Source organism: Sapajus apella, unplaced genomic scaffold, assembly GCF_009761245.1.
Source record: "Sapajus apella isolate SASKATOON/1434 unplaced genomic scaffold, GSC_monkey_1.0 scaffold17, whole genome shotgun sequence".
Classification (NCBI taxonomy): Eukaryota; Metazoa; Chordata; class Mammalia; order Primates; family Cebidae; genus Sapajus; species Sapajus apella.
In genome coordinates this window covers 5,604,641-5,630,345 of record NW_022436957.1, presented here as the reverse complement: position 1 = coordinate 5,630,345, position 25,705 = coordinate 5,604,641, and the positions used below count along the sequence as shown (strand labels likewise).

Below are 25,705 nucleotides of genomic sequence, written 5' to 3'. Positions count from 1 at the left end.
AGAAATAAAATCCTTTACAAACAAGCAATTGCTGAGAAATTTCATCACCACCAGGCCTGCCTTACGAGAGCTCCTGAAAAAAGCACTAAACACAGAAAGGAACAAGTAGTACCAGCCACTCCAAAAACATACCAAATAGTAAAGAGCATTGACACAATGAAGAAACTAATGGGCAAAACAACCAGCTAGCATTAAAATGGCAGGATCAAATTCACACATAACAATATTAACCTTAAATGTAAATGGGCTAAATGTCCCAATCAAAAGACACAGACTGGCAAATTGGATAAAACGTCAAAAACCATCGGCATGCTGTATCCAGGAAACCCATCTCACATGCAAGGACACATATAGGCTAAAAATAAAGGGATGGAGGAAGATTTACCAAGCAAATGGAGAGCAAAGAAAAGCAGGAGTTGCAATCCTAGTCTCTGATAAAATACACTTTAAACCAACAAAGATCAAAAGGGACAAAGAAGGGCATTACATAATGGTAAAAGGATCAATGCAACAAGAAGAGCTAAGGATCCTAAATATATATGCACCCAATACAGGAGCACCCAGATACATAAAGGAAGTTCTTATCGACCTACAAAGAGACTTAGGCTCCCACACAATAATAGTGGGAGATGTTAACACTCCACTGTCAATATTAGATCAACAAGACAGAAAATTAACAAGGATATCGAGGACTTGAACTCAGATCTGGACCAAGAAAACCTAATAAACATATACAGAACTCTCCACCCCAAATCCACAGAATATACATTCTTCTCAGCACCACATCACACCTGCTCTAAAACTGACCACATAATTGGAAGTAAATCACTCCTCAGTAAATGCAAAAGGACGGAAATCATACAGTCTCTCTGACCACAGTGCAATCAAATCAGAACTCAGGATTAAGAAACTAACTCAGAATCGCACAACTTCATGGAAACTAAACAACTAGCTCTTGAATGTTGACTGGACAAACGATGAAATGAAGGCAGAAATAAAGATGTTCTTCGGAACCAACAAGAACGAATACACAACGTACCAGAATCTCTGAGACACATTTAAAGCAGTGTCTAGAGGAAAATTTATAGCAATAAATGCCCAAATGAGAAGCAAGGAAAGATCTAAAATGGACACCCTGTCAACAAAATTGAAAGAGCTAGAAGAGCAAGATCAAAAAACCTCAAAAGCTAGCAGAAGACAAGAAATAACTAAGATCAGAGCAGAACTGAAGGAGACAGAGACACAAAAAAACCCTTCAAAAAAATCAATAAATCCAGGAGCTGGTTTTTTGAAAAGATCAACAAAATAGACGATTAGCCAGATTAATAAAAAAGAAAAGAGAGAGAATCAAATAGATGCAAAAAAAAAATGATAAAGGGTATATCACCACATATTCCACAGAAATACAAACTACCATCAGAGATTACTATAAACAACTCTATGCACACAAACCATTAAACCTCGAAGAAATGGATAAATTCCAAGACACTTGCACCCTAACAAGCCTAAACCAGGAAGAAGTTGAAACCCTGAATAGACCAATAACAAGGGCTGAAGTTGAGGCAGCAATTAATAGCCTACCAACTAAAAAAAGCCCAGGTCCAGATGGGTTCACAGCCAAATTCTACCAGACATACAAAGAGGAGTTGGTACCACTCCTTTTGAAACTACTCCAAACAATCCAAAAAGAGGGAATCCTTCCCAAATCATGTTATGAGGCCAACATCATCCTGATACCAAAACTCGGCAGAGACTCAACAAGAAAAGAAAAAGAAAACTTCAGGCCAATATCCATGCTGAACATAGATGCAAAAATCTTCAATAAAAATACTGGCAAACCGATTGCAACAGCACATCAAAAAGCTCCTGTGTTGGGGGCGTATGTATTTAGGATACTTAGCTCTTCCTGCTGGATTGATCCTTTTACCACTATGTAGTGTCCTTCTTTGTCTCTTTTGATCTTTGTTGGAGTCCATTTTATCAGAGACTAGGATTACAACCCCTGCTTTTTTTTTGTCCTCCATTTGCTTGGTAAATCTTCTTCTATCCCTTTATTTTGAGTCTATGTGTGTCTTTGTATGTGAGATGGGTTTCCTGAATACAGCACACCGATGGATTCTGACTTTTTATCCAGTTTGCCAGTCTGTGTCTTTTGATTGGGGCATTTAGGCCCTAATACACATATACAGAACACTCCACCCCAAATCCACAGAATATACATTTTTCTCAGCACCACATTGCACATACTCTAAAATTGACCACATCATTGGAAGCAAATCACTCCTCAGCAAATGCAAAAGAACAGAAATCATAAGTAACAGTCTATCAGACCACAGTGCAGTCAGACTAGGACTCAGGATCAAGAAACACACACACAAACCTGCACAACCACTTGGAAACTGAACAACCTGTTTCTGAGTGTTGACTGGAAACTCTGTCTCAAAAACAAAGAAATACTAGACTTCCATAGAATCAACCCAAATGCCCATAAATGATAGACTGGACAAAGAATATGTGGTACATATACACCATGGAATACTACACAGCCATAAAAAACGAGTTTGTGTCCTTTGTAGGGACTTGGATGAATCTGGAAACCCATCATTCTCAGCAAACTAACAGAAGAACAGAAAGCCAAACACCGTATGTTCTCACTCATAGGTGGGTGTTGAACAATGAGAACATGTGGACTCAGGGAGAGGAGCATCACACACTGGGGGCAGTTGACGGGGATAGGGAGAGACAGCGGGGGATGGGGAGGGAGGGGAGGGTGGGGAGGGATAACATGGGGAGAAATGCCAGATATAGTATGCACCTAAAGTAAATAATTTTTAAAAATGAAAAAAATTTAAAAAAAAGAAATACAGACACCATATCCTACAATTTTGTCACAACAACAAAAAAGCTCAACAGCACCTTCTTCATGATTTGGCATTCAGGGCAGCAATACACCAAACTCAGCCTATCTCCAAGATTCCAGGTACCTTGAAGGAGATGTGTGATGTAGATTTTTTAGAAGAGGTCATCATCAGCTGGTTGGAAAAGGCCTTTAAGAAATATGTCTCAAAAGAACTTGCCAAAGAAATTCGTGTCAAAACAGAACCATTTATAAAATGAAGAAGACAGAGGAAGAATCTTCTGGTGGTGAAGAAGATGAAGATGAGAACATTGAGGTGGTTTATTGGAAGACTGCCAGTGTACCGCAAGTTGAAACTATGAAGTCCGACAACAAGGATGATGACACTGATATTGATGCCATTTAGCGGGATGGATGCAATCTAGCTTAACATTGTAATGCTGCAAATTCTTCTCCATTATCAGCCAGAAGCACAACATGTATGTGCAAAAGCTAAAATGGCTTAACATGAAGCTACGCTTTACTATTACTGTGAGTGGTCTGTAATTAAGCCCAATGAGACATCTAGGGAGTCCATACACATCAGTGAGCAGGCGTAGTTTGCTTATTTGTAGCATGTTTCTTTTTGAAAAACTAGTGGTGGACACATTTAGATCACATTTATACAGTTATAAAAATAAAGATTTGATTTTGGCCACACTTCAAATGTTTGGCTCTGAATGACTTAAGCTAAAGTAACTGGCTCCATTTTCAAATGTTGGGCCATCATTTCACGTGATGAGCATTCTGGGAACCTGCTAGATACTGTTAGGTGCTGAGGCTGTAAAGGGGTCTTCAACAGGATGTAACACAAACTTATTTGTAATTACCTTATCCAGCCCATTAAGAAATAGTACTACCTAAGTTTTATCTCTAGTCCTTCCAACTGGCATCTGGTAATGTACACTGTGAGGTAGACTGATAATCAAATGATAGTGCAACATCCTACTGAGAAGTAAATATGAACTGAGTGTCCTAGAAATAATTTAACAGCAGGTTTTGAAACTTGGAAAGTTGTTTTCTTATTTCATGTACACTTGCCCTAAATTGTAGTCTTTGAAGTCATGTGCATTGCACGTTAGATGAGCCAGGGAAATTATTACATTAACAACCATTTTTTGTGTATGTAGTAGTTGCTTCACACTGAGAGAGCTTGCTTTGGGGTGCAATTAAAACAATAAACTGATTTTATTTGGGGGAAATGGGGAAGGGTGAACTTACTAGCAAACCTAAGCATAAAGTTTCAGCTTTTGCCCTTATGGTTTAAATTACAATTCCAAAATGTTTAGACATACTGAGAAAAAAAAAAAAAAAAAGGTAGAGGGAGGTCAGGTGTGGTGGCTCACACTTGTAATCCCAGCACTTTGGGAGGCCAAGGTGGGTGGATCACTTGAGGTCAGGAGTTTGGGACCAGCCTGGCCAACATGCTGAAATCCCGTCTCTACAAAAAAATACAGAAATTAGCCTGGCATGGGTGGTGGGTGCTTGTAGTCCCACCTACTCAGGAAGCTGAGGCAGGAGGATCACTTGAGCCCAGGAATTCAAGGCTGCAGCAAGGCAAGTTCACACCGCTGCACTCCAACTTCAGTAACAGAGTGGGACAATGTCTCTTAACAAAAATAAAAATATTTAACAGAAAACCTTATAAACCCTACAATGCTATGATGAAGATACTACCGATGTCCCCTAAATCTGGAAAATTTAACTTTATTGAGGGATTCCCCCCACAGGAAGGGTTTCTGAAATATAACCAGAAATGATGAAGAGGTGAAGGTTTTGATTCTGGTATGGATCTGTGTTGTTGCTGGGAAGTGAAAGAGTGGGAAATGAGAAGAGAGCAGCTCGTGTCTAAGAGAGGACACATTCCCAAGCGCTATCACCCTTGGACCACAGGGGCCCCCGCTCAGTGTCTGAACCCCAGAATAAACCCTGTGTCCACGTCACAGGGAGGCTGAAAGACTCCCATGCTCCTGCTCAGAAAGCAGCAGCAGAGGATGAGGCTGAGCTAACCACAAGCTGCCACTACAAGGACCACCAGGATGCCGGCAATCAGGCATGTCCTGTCTTCCTGAAGGCTGAGCAGAGCAGATATGCTGACCACCTCTGTCAGAGTCCTGCACGTGCCCACATCCCCCAGGGTCAGGACAAGAATCTTATGACCTTTGAATATTGTGAGTTTTAATTTTGCTTCAACAGCTGTGAAGCCAGAATGACCAATCATATTTTTTTGATTCATCAGAGATGTGCCACCCCTATGCTCAGGAAATCACAAGCTCTATGCCTGGGGCAGTGAGGTTAAAAAGCTCGAAACACAAGGAAAATACTCAGGAGAACCAAAAACTTATCCACACAGCAGCATTATTCACAACAGTCACAAAGAGGAACCACCCACATGTCAATCAAAAGACAGAAACAAAATTCGGTCCATTCCCATAGGACAATAGCATTTGGCCATGAAAAGGAATGACCGATAAACACTACAACATGGATGAATCTCCAAACATTATACTGAGATAAGCTGGACACAAATGACCACATATTCTATGATCCCACTGATATGAAATGCCCAGAATAGGCGAATTCATACATAGTAACTGTGATGGTTAATACTGAGCGTCAATTTGATTGGATTAAAGGATACAAAGTATTGATCCTGGGTGTGTCTGTGAGGGTGTTGTCAAAAGAGATTAAATTTGAGTCAGTGGACTGGGGAAGGCAGACTCACCCTTAATCTACTGGGCACAATCGAATCAGCTGCCAGCAAATATAAAGCAGACAGAAAACTGTGAAAAGGAGAGACTGACCTAGCCTCCCAGCCTTGTCTTTCTCCCATGCTGGATGCCTCCTGCCCTCAAGCATCAGACTCCAGGGTTCTAGAGAACCCTAATACAGATTTTGGTACCAGGAGTGGTTCTAAAGGAACAGGATATTAAGGATGGAGTTCTTTTCTTGGTTTTGGGGTTTCTGGAGTTGGCTGCTTAATATGATTAGACACCAAAATGCTAAGGACTCTACTTCTAATAGTATGCAGAACACTTTCAGTCCTTGAGGTAAAATGTTTAGAGAGTTATGCAAAATAAATGCATTTGATACTCCTGATTCACCGCTCGTGAGAGGCAGGAGTTTAGTGACTCTATACATAATACCTTGACCATATGTGGAGAACCAAGGAACATAAGCTGGTTGGTTGCTCCTGAGTTCAGTGGGCAGTGATGAAAGAAAATTATGAACTCAGTGATTCTGTCTCCCAGCTTCGGAAGCATATACTGAGCCTCAAATCTGCTAAGATTGCCCTGAATGAGAGTCTTACCTCCTGCGGAGAAAGAGCTGAAATTGTGGAAAAAGACACAAGCTCTTATCATGCGAGTGTCTGACCTGCAATGAAAGGTGCATGCACAGCCTCGCCAGGTGTCTACTGTTAAAGTGAGGGCACTGATTGGAAAAGAATGGGTCCCTGCAACATGGAATGGGGATGTGTGGGAGGATCCTGATGGAGCTGGGGACACTGAGTTTGTAAACTCTGATGAACCTTTTCTGCCAGAAGGAACAGCTTCCCCAACCCCAGTAGTGGTAACATCCCCTCCTCAACCCATACTGCCATCAGCCTTTCCACCTTTGTTTGAGGAGATAAACCCTGCGCTGCCTGAGGCAACAGTGATGGCCTCCCCGAGACAGTTGCCAGGCAAGACAATGATTCTCCTCAGGAGCCACCCCCAACACCCCTGTTTGTGTCTAGACCTATAACTAGACTAAAGTCTCAGTGGGCACCTAGAGGTAAGGTTGAGAATGTGACCCACTACACTCAAAAAGAACCATTTGAGTTCTCTAATTGACATAAACAGAAATCTGGAGAACAGGCATGGGAATGGATATTAAGGGTGTGGGATAATGGTGGAAGGAATATTGAGTTGGATCAGGTTGAATTTATTGATTTGGGCCCACTAAGTAGGAACTCTGCTTTTAATGTTGAAGCTTGGGGAGTTAAAGTTCTAATAGCTTATTTGCTTGGTTAGCTGAAATATGGATTAAAAGATGGCCCACTGTGACTGAGCTGGAATGCCTGATCTCCCTTGGTTTAATGTAGAGGAAGGGATCTAAAGGCTTAGGGAGATTGGGATGGTGGAGTGGATTAGTCATCTTAGAACTACTCATACCAGCTGGGAGGGTCCAGAAGATATACCTTTCACCAATGCCTTGCAAAACAGATTGGTGAGGGCAGTACCTGCATCTTTGAAGACCTCTGTAATTGCTCTTCTCTGTATGTCAGAGCTAATGGTGGGAACTGCAGTCACTCAACTACATAATTTAAATACTATGGGAAAAATTGGATCCCAAGGTGGCAGGGGTGGCTTGAGGGTCAAGTGGTGACACTCAACCATCAAAGGCAAGGTGTGTGTAGCTACCAAAATGGACAGCAGAGGCAAGGCAGCAGTCAGAATAGTCTGACTCGTGTAGAGCTCTGGCACTGACTAATTAATTATGGTGTTCCTAGAAGTAAAATCGACAGGAAGCCTACTGCATTCCTACTTAATTTATACAAACAGAAAACTTCTAGGTCAAATGGACAAAAGACTAATTTGTATTATAAAAACAGAGAACCAATCAATTTCCAGACTTGAGCCAGTTTATAGACCCAGAACCCCTTGAATGCAGGGAAGGCCAGGTCCCCTTAAGGAAGGACCCCACTACATTACCAACAATTTATGCGGTGAATCTTTCTCCCATCCTTCCCTAAGGAGACCTCTGGATTTTTACCAGGGTGACTGTGCACTGGGGAAAGGGAAATCATCAGACATTTTGGGGACTACTGGATACTGGCTCTGAGCTGACATTGATTCCAGGCGACCCAAAATGTCACCGTGGTCCTCCACTTAAACTAGGGGCTTATGGAAGTATGGTAATTAATGGAGTCTTAGCTCAGTTCCAACTTACAGTGGGTCCAGTGGGTCCCTGGACTCATCCTGTGGTCATTTCCCCATTGCCGGAATGCATAGTTGGCATAGACATACTTAGCAGCTGGCAGAACCCCCACATTGGCTCCCTGACTGGTAGGGTAAGGGCTATTACGGTGGGAAAGGCCCAGTGGAAGCCACTAGAGCTGCCTCTACCTAGAAAAATAGTAAATCAAAAACAATGTCACATCCCTGGAGGGATTACAGAGATTAGTGCCACCATCAAGGACTTGAAAGACACAGGAATAGTGATTCCCACCACATCCCCAGTCAACTTTCACATTTGGCCTGTGCAGAAGACAGATGGATCTTGGAGAATGACAATGGATTATCATAAGCTTAACCAAGTGGTAACTCCAACTGCAGCTGCTGTATCAGATGTGGATTCATTGCATGAGCACATTAACACAACTCCTGGTATGCAGCCATTGACTTGGCAAATGCCTTTTTCTCCATTCTTGTCCATAAGGCCCACAAGAAGCAATTTGCCTTCAGCAGCAGTATACCTTTACTGTTCTATGTCAGGGGTATGTAAACTCTCCAGCTTTGTGTCATAATCTTGTTCGGAGAGACTTCGATCGCTTTTTGCTTCCGCAAGACATCACACTGGTCCATTACATTGATGACATTATGCTGACTGGATCCGGTGAACAAGAAGTAGCAAACACACTGGACTTATTGGTGAGACATTTGCGTGCCAGAGGATGGGAAATAAATCCAACTAAAATTCAGGGATCTTCTACTTCAGTAAAATTTCTAGAGGTCCAGTGGTATGGGGCCTGTAGAGATATTCCTTCCAAGGTGAAAAGTAAGTGGCTGCATTTGGCCCCTCCTACAATGAAGAAAGCGGCACAACACCTTGTGGGCCTACTTGGATTTTGGAGGCAACACATTCCTCATTTGGGTGTGTTACTCTGGCCCATTCATCTAGTGACCCAAAAGGCTGCCAGTTTTGAGTGGGGTCTGGAACAGGAGATGGCTCTGCAACAGGTCCAGGCTGCTGTGCAAGCTGCTCTGCCACTTGGGCCATATGACCCAGCAGATCCAATGGTGCCTGAGGTGTCAGTGGCAGATAGGGATGCTGTTTGGAGCATTGGGCAGCCCCCATAGGTGAATCACAGCGGAGGCCTCTAGGATTTTTGAGCAAGGCCCTGCCATCTTCTGTAGATAACTACTCTCTGTTGAGAGACAGCTCTTGGCCTGTTACTGGGCTTTGGTAGAAACTGAACATCTGACTGTGGGTCATCAAGTCACCATGCAACCTGAACTGTCTATCATGAATTGGGTACTTTCTGGCCCACCTAACCATAATGTTCGGTGTGCACAGCAGCATTCCATCATCAAATGGAAGTGATATATACATGATCTGGCTCAAGCAGATCCTGAAGGCATATGTAAGTTACATGAGGAAGTGGCTCAAATGCCCATGGTCTCCACTCCTGCAGCTCTGCCTTCTCTCCCCAAGCCTGCCCCGATGGCCTCATGGGGAGTCCCTTATGATCAGCTGACAGAGGAAGAGAAGACTAGGTTATGGTTCACATATGGTTCTACATGATATGCAGGCACCACCTGAAAACAGAGAGAGGCAGCACTACAGCCCTTTTCTACGACATCCCTGAAGGACAGCGATGAAGGGAAATCTTACCAGTGGGCAGAGCTTCAGGCAGTGCACCTGGTTGTGCACTTTGCATGGAAGGAGAAATGGCCAGATGTGCGATTATATACTGTCATGGGCTGTAGCCAATGGTTTGGCTGGACGGTCAGGGACTTGGAAGAAGCATGATTGAAAAATTGGTGACAAAGAAATTTGGGGAAAAGGTATGTGGATGGACCTCTCTGAGTGGTCAAAATCATGAAGGTATCTGTGTCCCATATGAGTGCTCACTAATGGGTGACCTGAGTAGAGGAAGATTTTAATAATCAACTGGATAGGATGACCCGTTCTACAGACACCACTCAGCCTCTTTTCGCAACCGCCCCATCATCGCCCAATGGGCCCATGAACAAAGTGGCCATGGTGGCAGGGATGGAGGTTACACATGGGCTCGGCAACATGGACTTCCACTCACCAAGGCTGACCTGGCTACGCCCACTGCTGAGTGCCCAATTTGCCAGCAGCAGCAGAGACCAACACTGAGCCCTACATATGGCATCATTCCTTGGGGTGATCAGCCAGCTACCTGGTGGCAGGTTGATTATATTGGAACTCTTCCATCATGGAAAGGGGAGAGGTTTGCCCTCACTGGAATAGACACTTACTCCGAATATGGGTTTGCCTATCCTGCACGCAATGCTTCTGCCAAGAATACCACCCGTGGACTCACGGAATGCCTTATCCACCGTCATGGTATTCCACACAGCACTGCCTGTGACCAAGGCACTCACTTTACAGCTAAAGAAGTGTGGCAGTGGGCTTACACTCATGGAATCCACTGGTCTTACCATGTTCCCCATCATCCTGAAGCAGCTGGATTGATAGAACAGTAGAATGGCCTTTTGAAGTCACAATTACAATGCCAATGAGGTAACAATACTTTGCAGGGCTGGGGCAAAGTTCTCCAGAAGGACATGTATGCTCTGAATCAGCATCCAATGTATGGTACTGTTTCTCCCATAGCCAGGATTCATGGGTCCAGGAATCAAGGAGTGGAAATGGAAGCGGCACCACTCACCATCACTCCTAGTGACTCACTAGCAAAATTTTTGCTCCCTGTTCCCACGACACTAGGTTCTGCTGGCCTAGGGGCCTTAGTTCCAGAGGAAGGAATGCTGCCACCAGTAGATGTACAACAATCCCATTAAACTGGAAGTTAAGATTGCCACTTGGATACTTTGGGCTCCTTCTACTTTTATGTCAACAGGCTAAGAAGAGAGTTACAGTGTTGGCTGGGGTGACTGACCCGGGCTAACATGATAAAATTAGTCTACTACTCCACAGCGGAGGTAGGGAAGAGTACGCATGGAATACAGGAGACCCATTAGGGTGCCTCTTAGTGTTACCATGCCCTGTGATTAAGGTCAAGGGGAAACTACAACAGCCCAATCCAGGCAGGACTACAAAGGACCCAGACCCTTCACGAATGAAGGTTTGAAGGAAGGAATGATCGCTCCACCAGTGGAAAAAACACAACCTGCTGAGGTGCTTGGTGAAGGCAAAGGGAATACAGTATGGGTAGTAGAAAAAGGTAGTCATCAATACCAGCTATGAGTACGTGACCAGCTGCAGAATCAGGGACCATAATTGTCGTGAGTATTTCTTCCTCCTTTTGGTAAAAGCACTTTTGTGCTTGTATATACTTGTACTAAGAAAATAGCTTTATTTTATTTTCTTTTCCTTTATCATGTGACATAAGATTTATCGACTTCATGTCAGCATTTAAATATTGTTAACTTTATCTAATTGTATTTGAGTTGGGGATTGGTATATTTCCAGTTGTATGAAGGATAGTTGTATTATGTTAGGCATAATTATGACCTTATTTTTGTCTTTATTTGAAGATTATGTATAATCTCGTGTTGACGAGAGGTGGACTTGTGATGGTTAATACTGAGTGTCAAGTTGATTGGAGTGAAGGATACAAAGTATTGATCCTGGGTGTGTCTGTGAGGGTGCTGCCAAAAGAGATTGAATTTGAGTCAGTGGGCTGGGGAAGGCAGACCCACCCTTAATCTAGTGGGCACAATTGAATCAGCTGCCAATAAATATAAAACAGACAGAAAACTGTAAAAAGGAGAGACTGGCCTAGCCTCCCAGCCTTGTCTTTCTTTCGTGCTGGATGCCTCCTGCCCTTGAACATCGGACTCCAAGTTCTTCAGTTTTGGGACTTGGACTGGCTCTCCTTGCTCCTCAGCTTGCAGACAGCCTATTGTGGCACCTTGTGATGATCATGTAAGTTAATACTTAATAAACTCCTCTTCATGCGCACGCGCGTGTGTGTGTGTATGTGTGTGCATCCTAGTAGTTCTGTCTCTCTAGAAAACCTTGACTAATACAGTAAGAGAAAGCAGATCAGTGCAGGGGTGGGATTTGGGGGAAGGGAGGGAAGAGGGAGGGAGTACTAACGAATGCAGGGATTCTTTTTTGGGGTGATAAAAATGTTCTGGAATTAAAGTGACAATTGTACAAGTCAGTGAATACACAGAAAAAATACCACTAACTGTTCCCTTTAACATGATGAATTTTGTGACATGTGAATTATCATTATCAGCAAACTGACCCAAGAGCAGAAGATCAAACACTGCATGTTCTCACTCATAGGCGGGTGTTGAACAATGAGAACACACGGACACAGGGAGGGGAGCACTATACACTGGGGTCAGTTGGGGGGAAATAGGGGAGGGACGGTGGGGGTATGGGGGGTTGGGGAGAGATAGCAAGGGGAGAGATGCCAGATGTAGGTGATGGGGAGGAAGGCAGCAAATCACACTGCCACATGTGTACCTATGCAACAATCTTGCATGTTCTTCACATGTACCCTAAAACCTAAAATGCAATAAAATAAATAAATGGAAAAAAAATTTTTTTTTGAGACAGGGTCTCACTCTGTCACTTAGGCTGGAGTGCAGAGGCATTATGATAGCTCACTGCAGCCTCCAACTCTCTGGCTCAAGCGATCCTCCAGCCTCAGGCTCCTGAGTAGGTGGGACTACAGGCATCCACCACCACGCCAGGCTAATTTTTTTTTTTTTTTTTTTTTTTTGTACAGACACGGTCTCACTATATTGCCCAGGCTGATCTTGAACTCCTAGGCTCCAGTGATCCTCCCAAAGCACTGGGAGTACAGGTGTGAGCCACAGCGCACAGCCTCCATTTTTAATAATTAAAAAATTCAAGAAAATGTAAGTGCAGACAGGCCTTCTCCAGCCTCTCCTACCACCCCACATAAAGGAACTCCCAGGCTGCACAGCATACCTTTAATCTGAGAGGGTGCAGCACTACTACTGTGTTTACTGGATGAAACCCTCAAACACCGGAGGTCGGAATGCTCCAGGAGGGGCAAAGTCTGGGTGGAAAGTAAGGCTGTAGAGACTGAATCCACAGACCAGTTCTCCCTGCAGTGCCAGGCCTGGGCTTGTCCAGGCCAACAGCTCAGGGCTCCATGTGCTCAGGTGTGCCTGGCAGCCAGGACGGTCACGAGTCAGGCTCTCTTCCTCCTTTCCTGCCAGACCACACCCCTCTCTGACCGCCCCTTGACATTGAACCCGACTTCAGAAGCAGTCAAGTTAGCAGCAGGAGCCTGGCAGCCCAGGGGAGCAGGAAAGGACACTCAGAAGGGATGCTCTCAAGGGGGATCACAGAAGGGCTCCCTTTAGACAGGGAGAAATGCCTTAGCACAGAAAAGCACCACCTTGTTACAAGCAATGTGTAGAAGACAGGAAAGAAAGGCAAATTGCTTTAATCTCAGGAATCTCATTTCTCTGCTTTACTTTTTTGTTGGGGTGCGGCCAGCTTTTTTAGGGTATAGACCAGCAGGCAGCATGCAGTCCTGAACTCAGGTTTTATTTCCATGGCACAACCCATGCTATGTGACATAACCTGTTGCTGTGAGGCCTCTGGAAACCTGATTTTGTGATGTCTTTTACAATATGCCAAGGCCTCGATCCTTAGAAACACCTAAGGCTTGTCCCTGTTTCCCAGGGCTGCTGGCCTCCCGACAGGTCCCCTCAGCCAAGGTTCATGGAAACAGCCCCCCTGTGCAACCTGCTTGGTCCTGGGGGCACTCTAACCTTTGCCTCTAAACTCCTACAACCTGAAGCAAAGCAGCAGAATGACCACAGCTCTGATACCAGGCTTGATGCTTAAATGCAGGAAGGACAAGTGCCCTTTCACAGGCTGGCTTTCCTACACCTACCAAACATCTACTGAGCATCTGCTATGCACTAGGCCTGGCAACAGGGCTGGCTGTGACCCTCCACAGGTATCATCCAAGCTCAGACATAACTCGAGACAGGGACCTTCATGAGGTTCCTGAATCCAGACAGGATGGGTGGGAACCCAGCCCCTCCACTTGCCAGCTGCGACCCAGGGCATGGCAGGCCTTCCCTAGACCCCATCTCCATAAAAAAGGATTAAAGTTGGGCCAGGCGTGGTGGCTCACACCTGTAATCCCAGCACTCTAGCCTAGGTGACTGAGCATGACTCCATCTCAAAAAAATAATAATTAAAAATAAAAATAAAAATAAAATAAAATAAATAAGCCGCCTATGCCTAGCTAAGGTGTCCCATGAGGAATTACTGAGGTCTCTCCAGAAAGAGCATGAGAAGTAGACCACTGCTTTGGCACACCCACTACTGGAAGTCTCAAGAGTCTGCCATGTGAAGAGGTGAGCAGCAGTATGCAAGTTACAGACTACTGTGACTGCCTACGCAGTCACTGGAGCAAACCACTGGAGGCAGTGATGCTGGGCATGAGAAGAAAGCAACACACACGCCATATTTAGGCACCAAAGGACTGGCAATCAACTGGCTGTGGGAGGTTAAAGGGAGGAAGGCATCAGGGATGACTTCTAGATTTGGGGATAGACTGATCATTAAGATTGGAAATCCAGAATTAGAGTAGGTAAAGGAAGATGAATGATTTCCATTTGGATCGTGCTGAGTTTAAAGGGCCTCAACAACACACAAAGGCCATTTCAGAGTTCAGATGATAAGGTGATTTGGTAAAACGGTCACTGAAAATAAAAAAAGAAGAGAAGCTGAGGCTGCACATATAGATAAGAAAGTTGTCTATGGACATGTTATTTCAAGGAAGTACATGAGACCACCTAGATGAGAGAAAGGGCAGATAAAAGGACCTTCAAGAAAATCCAACCTTCTAGTAGATGGCAAAGGAAAAGGACCAGTGAAAGCCACTGTAAAAAAATAGAAAGGGAAATAAAGAGTTTTCATATGAATTGAACATTTTTTTCAAAGAAGCAATTACAACATGGGTTATTTAAGAATTAAACTCTCAGGCCAGGCTTGGTGGCTCACACCTGTAACCCCAGCACTTCCGGAGGCAGAGGCAGGCGGATCACTTGAGGTCAGGAGTTCAAGACCAGCCTGGCCAACATGGCAAAACCCCATCTTCACTAAAAATACAAAAATTAGCCAGGCGTGGTGGTGCGCCTGTAATCCCAGCTACTCAGGAGGCTGAGACACAAAAATCGCTTGAATCTGGGAGGCAGAGGTTACAGTAAGCCAAGATCGTGCCACTGCACTCCAGCCTGAGTGATAGAGCCAGACTCCGTCTCAAAAAAAAAAAAAAGAATTAAATTCTCTGTAAAAGCAAAGCAAATTCTGCTTCAGGGTACAAAGAGGAGCATCCTCAGGAACCAGCAGAGAATGTGAACTTTTACATTTGTATTGAGATTTCACAACCATGCATAGTGGTACGTTTTAAGTACTTGTCCCCAAAACACCAGCCACTAAAAATGAGGACGTGAGGACAGGGAGTGGAAGTGGCTCCACACCAAACCCTAATGGCATCAGTGTGTGAGAGCTCTGTCGTTAAATCAACACAAAATAAATATGATTCAAGCAGCAGCAGGCCTATCTTTTCAAGTCCAGATGTTTTCTTTCCAAACTTTAATTCAAGATTCAGGGCATTTAAACATAATGAAAATGTTAAGCTGCGCATACAGAAAAGCACATAGTTTTTGAAAGACTGACATATTTGACCAACATAAAGTACACTCAGTTTTCCAGAAATTAGGGTTCTTAAATATATGCCTGTCTAGAAAATGCTAAATTATAAAACTCAATATATTCCACAATAACAAAACAGGCCAGTTCTTAAAACTTCAAGTGGCATACACAAAATTAAACTTCCTTTAATCTGATTCCAAAGATTGTTGACAATGTAATGGTTAAGGGTTTTCAAGCAATTAAAAATTACGTCTACGAGGTTCAAAGAAAAGAATTCCACAAAGACAGGAAAAAATCAATATAGCTGTACTTTCAGAAATAAGATTATTACATGTTTTGAGCTATGGATCAATCTTTTCCTTTATTTTCATTTTTTTACTTTTAATTGCACAACCAGAAAAAACACTATACAAAGCATTATACAATTAGCAGAGATAAATATCACTGTGTTTACAAATTTGCAAACAGATGCACAATTAACACAGATAGATGTGGAATTTCGTCTGCTTCAGAATCTGCAAGCCATAGGCAAAGAATCTGACTCACCCCTTTTGCAAGTGCAAGGAGGGACCCCTGCTCCCCCTATCACCTTCCTCTACAGGGTGTCCTAACTCCTCTTTGTAGGCTGCGGTACCCGAACAGACAAGGTCTTTCCTCAGCACTCCCCCTCCACCAGCTCCACCTTCCTCCTGAGGCCAGTTTTACTTGGCTTTCATCTGGCTTTCATCTTTATATTTCCTCTCCTTGCTGGTCTAATTCATGTGTCTGGGTGTTATTACCCAGGGGGGAAAAGTATGCCACACAGGACTATAATTAATTAATCTGATGAAGGCAGTTCTGTTAATGATGACAATGTGTAGCGCCCCCACCCCAACCCCAGGCAACATCTGCACTTTAAGGCAGTTAAAGAAAGGATAACACCACCAGGAGGAAGGTCCAATCCCAGAAATCATCCCAACAGCTGGCTGGCCACCCACCCCACACCCTAGGCCTCCAGCCAGCCCTACCTAGGGCTAATTATCTAGACTGGGCATTCTCCCAGCCTCCTCCTGCCCTAATGCTCCAGGGCTCCCAGGAAAGAAACTCTCCCCAGGGAAGAGAAGGAAAAGCAAGACTGTGGGGGGGGGGGGGGGCGGAATATTAAATTTCCAGCTGAGAAAAAGACTAAGGTGGAAAGAAGCCAATGGGCGTGGAGGTCTCATTTTATTATAATAAGTGTGGAGGGAATAAGCTGCATGCTAATTGGACACCCATGGTGATGCTTCCCTCACTCCTTCCAGTATGGGTGAAAAGGAAGCTTTGCATATTCCACCTCTTAAAACTGGGTATATTTGCTAAAAGGAAAACTTTGCTTTCTTCCAGCATTTCATCTGTGAGAATAGTCTGTTACAGCAAGTAATCCAAAAGACATATAATGGCCCAAACACAGCTGAGGCTTACTTCTTGCTCATGTAATGGTACTGGCTTGGAGGGTGACCACAGTGTAGGCACCTCTGCAGTCATTCAGGGACCGAAGCTGATGAGCTCTGCCCTGGGGCCATCTTCATTCCAGGCAGCCAGAAGGGGAAAAGTAAAATGGCAGACATGCCTGGAGCTCCCTAGGAAAGAAGTGTCACGTGGCTACAGCTAACTGCAAGAGAGGCAGGGAAATGCGGCCCAACAGTGTCAGAGAGGAGACAGCAACAGGGACCCCGGCAGGCAGCATTTCTGCCACACTTGTGGGTCCCACTCTACACCGACAGATTTTCTACTCCAAAGAGTGAAAGAGTGAAGAAATAGAGTCTTGTGACAAGGATATTGAATCTTTACCTTTCCCACTATTTCCACTTACCAAAATCACTTTTTAAAAACCCTACTCTGGGCCAGGATCCGTGGCTCACATCAGTAATCTCAACACTTTGGGTGGCCGTGGTGGGTAGATCATCTAAGCCCAGGAGTTCGAGGCCACCCTGGGAGAATCTGTTAAGCACAGGAGTTCAAGGCTATAGTGTGGCTATAATTGTGCCTGTGAATAGCCACCACACTCCAGCCAGAGCAACACAAGACCCAGTCTCTTCAAAAAAAAAAAAAGAAGAAGAAGAAGAAAAATGAGGGAAAAAAGTACACCCAGTACAAAAGATCAAGAAACAAAAACGTCTGATCTCCCTCCAGCAATACTGTACACCAGCAGAGTGGACTCCACCTTCAGAGTGCTGTGGGAGAATTGTCTCCACTCAGGACTGCACCCAAACAATTTACTGTCAAGATAAAAATCATGCTATTTTCAGACAGAAGATCTCAAAAGATGACCCCCGGTGTGTTCGATTAAGAGGTATTTCACCACTGGGGAGGATTTGAGGGATGAATCAAGGATAAGTGCCTTAAAAATTAAGAAGACTCTCCTGAACCCTAATGACTGCAGAAACTTGTGTCGCAGGTGCGCTGGCTGGGGGCTAGAATCACGGCAGCAGAAGAATTAAAGAAAACAAATTTATTAGAGAGAAAGTATGTTGCAAGGGAGCAACAGGCAACACAGCAGAGAAGGGGCTGTCTGCAAAGAGGCAGGAGCTGGAGGGAAGTTTTACAGGGTCATGCTGGAGAAGCTACATGCAAATAGAGTTGTTTGTGCTAGCAGTTTCTCAGAACAATTGTTCTCCCCCACCCTGGGGGTCCCTTCCTTATTGATGCTAACTTATCGGGACTCCACAGTATGTGCCCCTAGACTTGGCAGTGATAGCAATAGCAACCAAAATAAACACTGAATATTGTTAACCCCATGCTCCTCAGAGTGGGTAGAGTGTTACTGGCATCAAGACCGGGAAAAGGCCAGCCTCAGTCGCTCATGCCTGTAATCCCAATACTTTGGGAGGCCAAGGTGGGAGGATCACTTGAGGCCATGTGTTTGAGATCAACCCAAGCAACATGGTGAAAACCCATCTCTACAAAAAATACAGAACTTAGCCGGGCATAGTGGCATGCACCCATAGTCACAGCTACTCAGGAGGCTGAGGTAGGAAGATCACTTGAGCCCAGGAAGTGGAGGCTGCAGCAAGCTGTGATCATGACACTGCACTCCAGCCTGAGCAAGAGAGCAAGATTCTGTCTCAAAAAAAAAAAAAAAGGAAGAGGCCAGGTATGCTGCTCGACACCCTACAATTCACAGGATGGCCCCACGACAAAACGTTATGATATAATTACATTAGTGGTGTGAGGGGCCACGATTTGTGCCTGAGTAGTTAGGGGAAGGGAGGTGGGCATTGGAAAAGAGTGGAAATAAGGGCCAGGCGCAGTGGCTCATGCCTGTAATCCCAGCACTTTGGGAGACTGAGGTTGACTGATCGCATGAGGGCAGGAGTTCGAGACCACCTGCCCATCATGGCAAAACCCTGTCTCTACTAAAAATATAAAAATTAGCTGGGCGTGGTGGCCTGAGCCTGTAACCCCAGCTTCTCAGGAGGCTGAGGTGGGAGGATCGCTTGAACCCCAGAGGTGGAGGTTGCAGTGAGCCGTGATCATGCCACTGCACTCCAGCCTGAGTGACAGAAAAAACCTGTCTAAAAAAAAAAAAAAAAAACAAAAAAAAGAGCGGAAAAATGGCTACATCGTAATATCCTACAAGAACAAACTAATAAACAAAAGTTGCAGCAATATTTTACAATATAAGCCATAATTTAGGGACATGGATGGAAATGCCAAAATAAATCAGCTAAGACATTTTGATAGTTGTCTCTAGGGAAGGGAAAATGATCAGTAGTCAGGCCAAATGACCAGTGGCATATAAGCACGCTTGAAGAACTACTTGATACTTCATATTGTGCAAGAGCCACTTCGATAAAATAAAACCTCGTAAAAGATACACTAGTGGCCGGGCGCAGTGGCTCATGCCTGTAATCCCAGCACTTTGGGAGGCCAAGGTGGGTAGATCGCTTGAGCTCAGGAGTTAGATACCAGCCTGGCCAACACGGTGAAACCCTGTCTCTACTAAAAACACAAAAATTAGCCAGGTGTGGAGGTGAGTGCCTGTAATCCCTGGCTACTCGGGAGGCTGAGGTGGGAGGATTGCTTGAATCCCAGAGGTGGAGGTTGCGGTTAGCCAAGATCATGCTACTGCACTCCAGTGTGGGCGACAGAGCAAGACTCTGTCTTGGGGAAAAAAACAAAAAAAAAAAAACAAAAAAAAACCACTATCACTCTTGCCCCTTCCCTTCTATGAGTAAGTAAGTGCTGCCTTTCAAGGACACAGAGTCTACCTGCCTGGGTTCTTGTTCACCTTGACAATTTGTCTTCTGAAAGTCACCTTTTGCCAAAAGAAAGATAATCCCGACCCTTCCTAGCCAAACCAAAACACTGTTTTTCCTCCCTCTCCATCCAAGAGCAGCAGCCCTCACTGCCTGCAACTTAATATGCTGGGGATTAAAAAAAAAAAAAAAAAAAGAGCCCAAGGGCTCCTCATCTGGGAAAAAAAAAAGTTACCTTTGCTTTGCAATTCAGAACATCCTCGTTCTGAGGTTCAACCAAATGAGGTTTGTCCAATTTTTTCTTTATAATGATATAGTATTATCCTTCTAAGACATATTCCCCCAAAGAGAAGCCAGAACATTCACCATCATCAGAACAAGCTGGCTCTACTACAGGACGGCCCAAGTACTGCATCACACAAGGTAAAGCACACCAGTTCCTCCAGAATACACCCTCCCTGTATCAGATACTGATGATATTTTTTTAAAGGCCTAAAAGAGCAACAAGCAAGCCAGAACTCTTTCAAAATCCTTCATATGGGTTAGTTTTCGGCTTGCATGTGTAGGAAGCGGGCTTGCAGAAACCTGCAGAATTTCTCCTTCGAGAATTGCCCCACTCCTGACTACAGTGCTTGAGAGTACAAGAAGACCTGAATAAAAAGTTCATTCAGCCTTCACTCTCTAACATCACGGTGTAGAATGTTTCCGCTGCACCCCATGTGTGGGAAGGAAAGTTCCACAGAGCCCCAGCTTTCCTCTGTGCCCCTAAGAACTTGGCCACAAATCCAGGTTTATTTGCATGCTGATACAAAACAACTCTGGCAAGGGGACAGACTACTCCAAAATGCTTTCCAAAGAGAAAAGCCAGCCCTTCCCAAGTGGCAAGCCAGTTTCTTTGGCCACGAATTACAAAGGTAGATTAGATTAAGAAACCCCAGCTCATTAGGACAAAGTGAAAGCTATTTGTTCTTAGCCTTTCATTATCACACTGTTCTACCTTTAGCTCTTGGGCAAACTAGCTTTCTTTTTCTTTTTTCTTTTTTTTCCAAAAGATCAATGTTAGGACATGTTAAGAAATATAACTGAGCCTTGAAGACCGAACACATCCCGGTACAGAAGTGAGATGTGCAGCCTATGTTTGTAGCTTCTTATAATCGCAGAAAGCTCTGGATTCATAGGTGTGAGTCAAGCTGAATTCATGTCTAAGAGAGGACGAATCCTCCTGGAGCTGAGCCTCAGAGCCTCCAGCTACCAGACCCTGGAATAGCACTTGAGGCTCACTGCCTGACTCCACACCCCCGCCCAAAACGTCGCTGGAGAACAAGGATGAGAATTCAGCAGGGTCACATTAATTTACAGTCTGGGAAAAGGTAATAAAGATAGATTTGAAAGCCAGTTGGCAAGGCAGGTCTACCAAATGAAAGAGTCTTTCAGCATAGAAAAGAAAGCTCACCTCTTTTTTTTTAACCTTACTATTAATTCTTAAAACACAAATGGATCTTTATAATGACACCCATCCTAATAGCTGGAGAAAACACAGTAGCTGGCATCAAAAAGTAAGTGAGACTTTACAACTCGGACATCACCCAGAGATGGCAGAGGCAGGGGAGATCCAAGCCATCTCTCACTGGTTCTCAGATGACTGGAGAAGCAGCAGCCCTCCCTCGGGAAGATGTTGACCGCACACCATGTCTGAGCACAGAAATTTACCAGCAGCCATAAGTTGAGATCCAACAGCTCCTGACCCGCTGCTGAATTCTGCAGATCCCTCTTTTTTAAAACCTCTACTGATATTTCACAAAGAGCTTGGCTGGCTCTTGGGAGCCAGTATAAAGGCATACGGGACAAGAACTGATCCTGACCAGGGTGGTCACTCTGATCTCCCTGGTCCTCGGGTCACAGAGGTGACTTGGCATGTGCCATAAAGTGGAGCCCCCTTTCCAAACCACTAAGGAAGGCACATCAGAGGCGTGGGGCCTCCACTCCTGCCCATCACCAGCCACCAGTCAGTCTCAGCCCTGTGGCCGCTGCAATCAAGGACTCAGCTAACACTTTACAGAGGAAACTTGCTACCTGGCTGCGCACCCCTCAAAGTATGCCCTGATTCCATCTTTCGCATTCACACTAGAAAGGATATTTCAAAGCTGTCTCCTATCCAGAGAAATGTTCTCAGGGTCTGAAGCCTGGGATGGGTGGGTCAGGTGGGGAGACCTCCAAGCATCCCGGACCACAGTAGTCTGGTCCCACACGACAGCTCTGGTGCCCAAAGGCAACCCAAAAATCAATGGATTCCCAAAGGAGATGCCGTTGGGGCTAAGCCAGGCCCAAGTTAATGTCTTCTTTGGAGCTTCGGGCTAAGGCTTCTGGCATTCTTTGTGGGGGAGGGAGCAGCCTCTAAGAAATAGTGAACAGGAGACGCTGGGGCTTCATTCCTTCCCTCCCTTAACAAACATTCCTGAGGCCACAGGGGGCTGCTGACACCCAGCTGGTATATTTAACGCTTCCTAATGAGTCCTCCAAACAGCTTTGTGGAATTCAAGCCACTCTAGTGACATTTTAGAAATCAGTCCCCTCCCCTCCCCCCACTGAAGACTTCCACTGGTTGAATGGATGGGAACAGAAACACGCAAAAAACCGACAGGATCACATACATCCACCACCTCTACTTCCGTTATGTAGATTCCTGCAACATGGACACTATTCCTGCTCTTTCTCTAACAACAGCATGCAAAAATAGGTTTGAATGCATTTTTTTCACCAACTGTAGCAAAATGTCAAGGTAGAATTCAGCAGAAACCTACTGAGGAGTAATGAATCCTGTTGCCATCTGTCAGCAGAGGTTCTGCTGGGCCTCAGGCATGCACCCCAAATGCCAAGAATGCTACTCCTCTGAAGTTAGTATCCCTTTAGCTTCAAACTAGACCCAGAGAATAGTCAGTCCTGATCCTGAACAGCCGAGGTGGGTGCTCACGAAACACAGCACTTGGGAGTTTCTGCTTCAATTTCCTTTCTCCAGCTACAAAAATGCAGATGAAGCAAGTATTTGTTTGAGTTTGACTATGTAAATAAAGCCTATTCTCAGGGCCGTCGCGTGGGAGGAAAACAGCCCTCCATGCAAACATTGGCAATGCCATGGGCCTCTAAACACACCATCCTAAAGGCCAGTGTCTTCAAAAACATACACAAGTTTTGAAAGCAAAAATCCTTTAAGAGCAAAGGTGATATATGGTTAATCTAACACAAGTGATTCAAAACCAGGCTGATTTTGTCCCTCGGAGGACATTTGGCAATGTCTGCAGACATTTTTGTCGTCACACCTGGAGAGAGGTGACAGTGGCATCAAGCAGGTGGAGGCCAGGGAGGCCGCTGAACATCCTCAACAGCACAGGGCAGTCCCACAGCAAAGACAGATTCAGCTCACAAAGTCCCAATGGCAAGGCTGGTAAACCCTCACCTAACTGAGGTGACAGAGGTATTCACTATGGCATTGCGGGAGATCCCAGACCCAAGCAGATGCCATTGACTAGAGGGGAGCAGCACACATGAGCACTGGGGCCAGGGTCTGATTCCCAGGGCCCTTGCCAGGACTCAGCAGTTTCTGACCTCAGGACACACCGTTTGTCCTGCCTGGGCCACAGCTGTTTCATCTATAAAATGGGCTGACAAAATTTCATCTGAAGACCAGGACTGAATCAGCCTTGTTCTTGATACCCCTCCCAGTTCTAAGACACATACCCTCATTATCATAAAGAGAAGGTGTCCTCTTACCTTAACGCAAGCTATCCCCAAATCAGAGTCTGCTAAATACCAAGTGAGTTGCACAATATTCCAAGGCTCTAATATGGAACTGTTTAATTACAAGGTTTTTTAAGAGGCGAGGGGACACGGGACAGGGATGACACTATTAGAAGTGTTTTTTAATGAGCCCCAGTGACTTTTCAGTAGCTTTTGGGAGAGGAATATTCAAAGCTTGGATTAATCCACATTCTGAGCCAGGCGTGGTGGCTCAGGCCTGTAAGGCCAGCACTTTAGGAGACAGAGGAGGGCAGATCACTTGAGCCCAGGAGTTCAAGACCAGCCTGGGCAAATGATGAAACTCCGTTTCTACAAAAAATAAAAATAATTAACCAGGCATGGTGGCACACATCTGTGGTCCCAGCTACTCAGCAGGATGACAGAACAAGACGCTGTCTCAAAAAAAAAAAAAAAAAAAAAAAAGAAAGAAAAAAAGAAGAGCGCTCTGACTGGGCAGAGTGTAATCACTTTATGACTGTCCATCATCTTTCCAAAGAGCCAATGTGAGAAAATATTACACATTAAATCTATAACAATGGCAACCTCTTTCCTGAGTTCAACCAAAATTTAGTGCGCAGCTAAACAAGCCCTTCTCCAAATCCCTCCACAAAGTTTTGTAATCATAAAAGCGAGAGAAAATACGGAATGGAAGACGTGGGTGTCTCATTTGCTATTTGAACAACAAAACCATCCCACTTCCCAAACTGATTACCAGTGGGGCGGGTTAGGAATCACTTAATTTCTTCCTGCTGTGGAGAGGCAGGAAGACAGAGAAAACCAGTAAATCACCTTCAAACGCTTCTAGTCGCCAAGAATCTTTACATTTTAAAATGAACTTCGTCCACACGAAAGGTCCGACTCAACCCTTCCCAGAGAAACTGACCACTATACACTTTTAACGAGAACACAGAGCGACTGGACTGTTGTTTATGTGTTTGCTTTTACAAGTTCATACAGGTTCGACTGGTAAGCTTCCAGATGGATTTTGTTTTGAGACAAGAAAATTCAATGTTCTAAAGCAAACCACACATACACAACATTCCTGATGAGATACAGCTGGAATTTCTTTCTCATTATTAGAACTCGGGTCCTGCTCTTAGGAAGTAGGCTTTCAGGTTTGCCTAAGTTTGCGCAGGTATCCAGTGCGCAGTGGTTCTCGGACTGGAAGCCAAAAGTCAGTAAACATTGATGGGCTGAAGGGAATCGAGAAGCGCTGGCAACAGCTGCTAGTCTGGGTTTCGTAGCTATCAAAGGCACAGGTCCAAGGGGTGCGGAACCAGGGACCTACGAGAGGCAAACACAGGTGGGAATGGCTTGGGGACACGTTCCTCTCCTGGCCTCCGGGCAGCCCCGCAGGTGCAAGCCGCCACTGGCAGGCCCGGGAGTGCCAGAGGACCCGGCCAGGCCCCTGCCCGGAGGAGGGAGGGGGAGGGGAAGGGGATTCCGAGCAGGAGCCATTTAAACTCTGCGAGGCGCGCCGAACCGCCGGGACCACACGCCCACGCCGGTCCCGGCGCCCAGGCTCCGCAGGTGTTCCTAGCAGACGCGCGCGCCAGAGCCGGGGGCATGAGCCCGATTGCCCCCCCCGCGCCCCTACCCCTACGCGCCCCAGAGCGCAGCCGCCTCAGGGGTGTCACCGCCCGCGCCCCCCGGCCGTCTTACCTTGGTGATGACCAGCGGCTCCCCGTGCTCGCGGCCGCCCTTCAGGGTGAAGCCCCACGGGGCGCCGCCGCTCAGCTGCACCTCCACCAGGCGCCCGCCGTCGGCCGCCCGCGTCTCGGCCTCGGCCAGGAGCTCCGGCCGCGCGCGGGGCTCGGCGCCCTCCATGGCGCGGCCGCTCAGCGCCCCCAGCCCGCGCCCATGCACTCCGGGCAGTCCCGGCAGTCGGATCGCTAGGGAGGCTCCCGGCACCGCAGAACTTGCGCCGCAAATTGGAAAGAAAGTGCCGGCCCGGCGGCGGAGGGAGCCCGGAGGGCTGGCGACGCGGGGGCGGGGCCGGGGCCGGCGGGGGAAGGAGGGGTAGGGAGGAGGAGGGAGTGGGAGGGAGGGGTAGGGAGGAGGAGGGAGGGGAAGGGAGGAAGGGGGAGGGAGGGGTAGGGAGCGAGGGGGCGTGGCAGGGAGGGAGGGGGCGGGCCCGACGGGGGCGGGGCGGTCGCGCTGTGGAGCTCGCGCAGCGAGGCCCGGGTGGGGGCCGAGAACTGGGCTGGAGAGCGCGCGC

The 25,705-nt window shown here is 45.8% G+C and overlaps 1 protein-coding gene across 1 annotated transcript in view; it reads right to left on the bottom strand.

The window, feature by feature from the left end:
- Positions 1-25,426, bottom strand: part of SHROOM2 (shroom family member 2) — a 159,633-nt gene extending 134,207 nt beyond the window's left edge. Inside the window, exon 1 of the mRNA XM_032285877.1 lies at positions 25,150-25,426. Coding sequence (XP_032141768.1) covers positions 25,150-25,314 — 165 coding nt within the window. The 5' untranslated portion in view covers positions 25,315-25,426. The remainder of the gene's footprint in view (positions 1-25,149) is intronic.
- Positions 25,427-25,705: the final 279 nt, after the last annotated feature.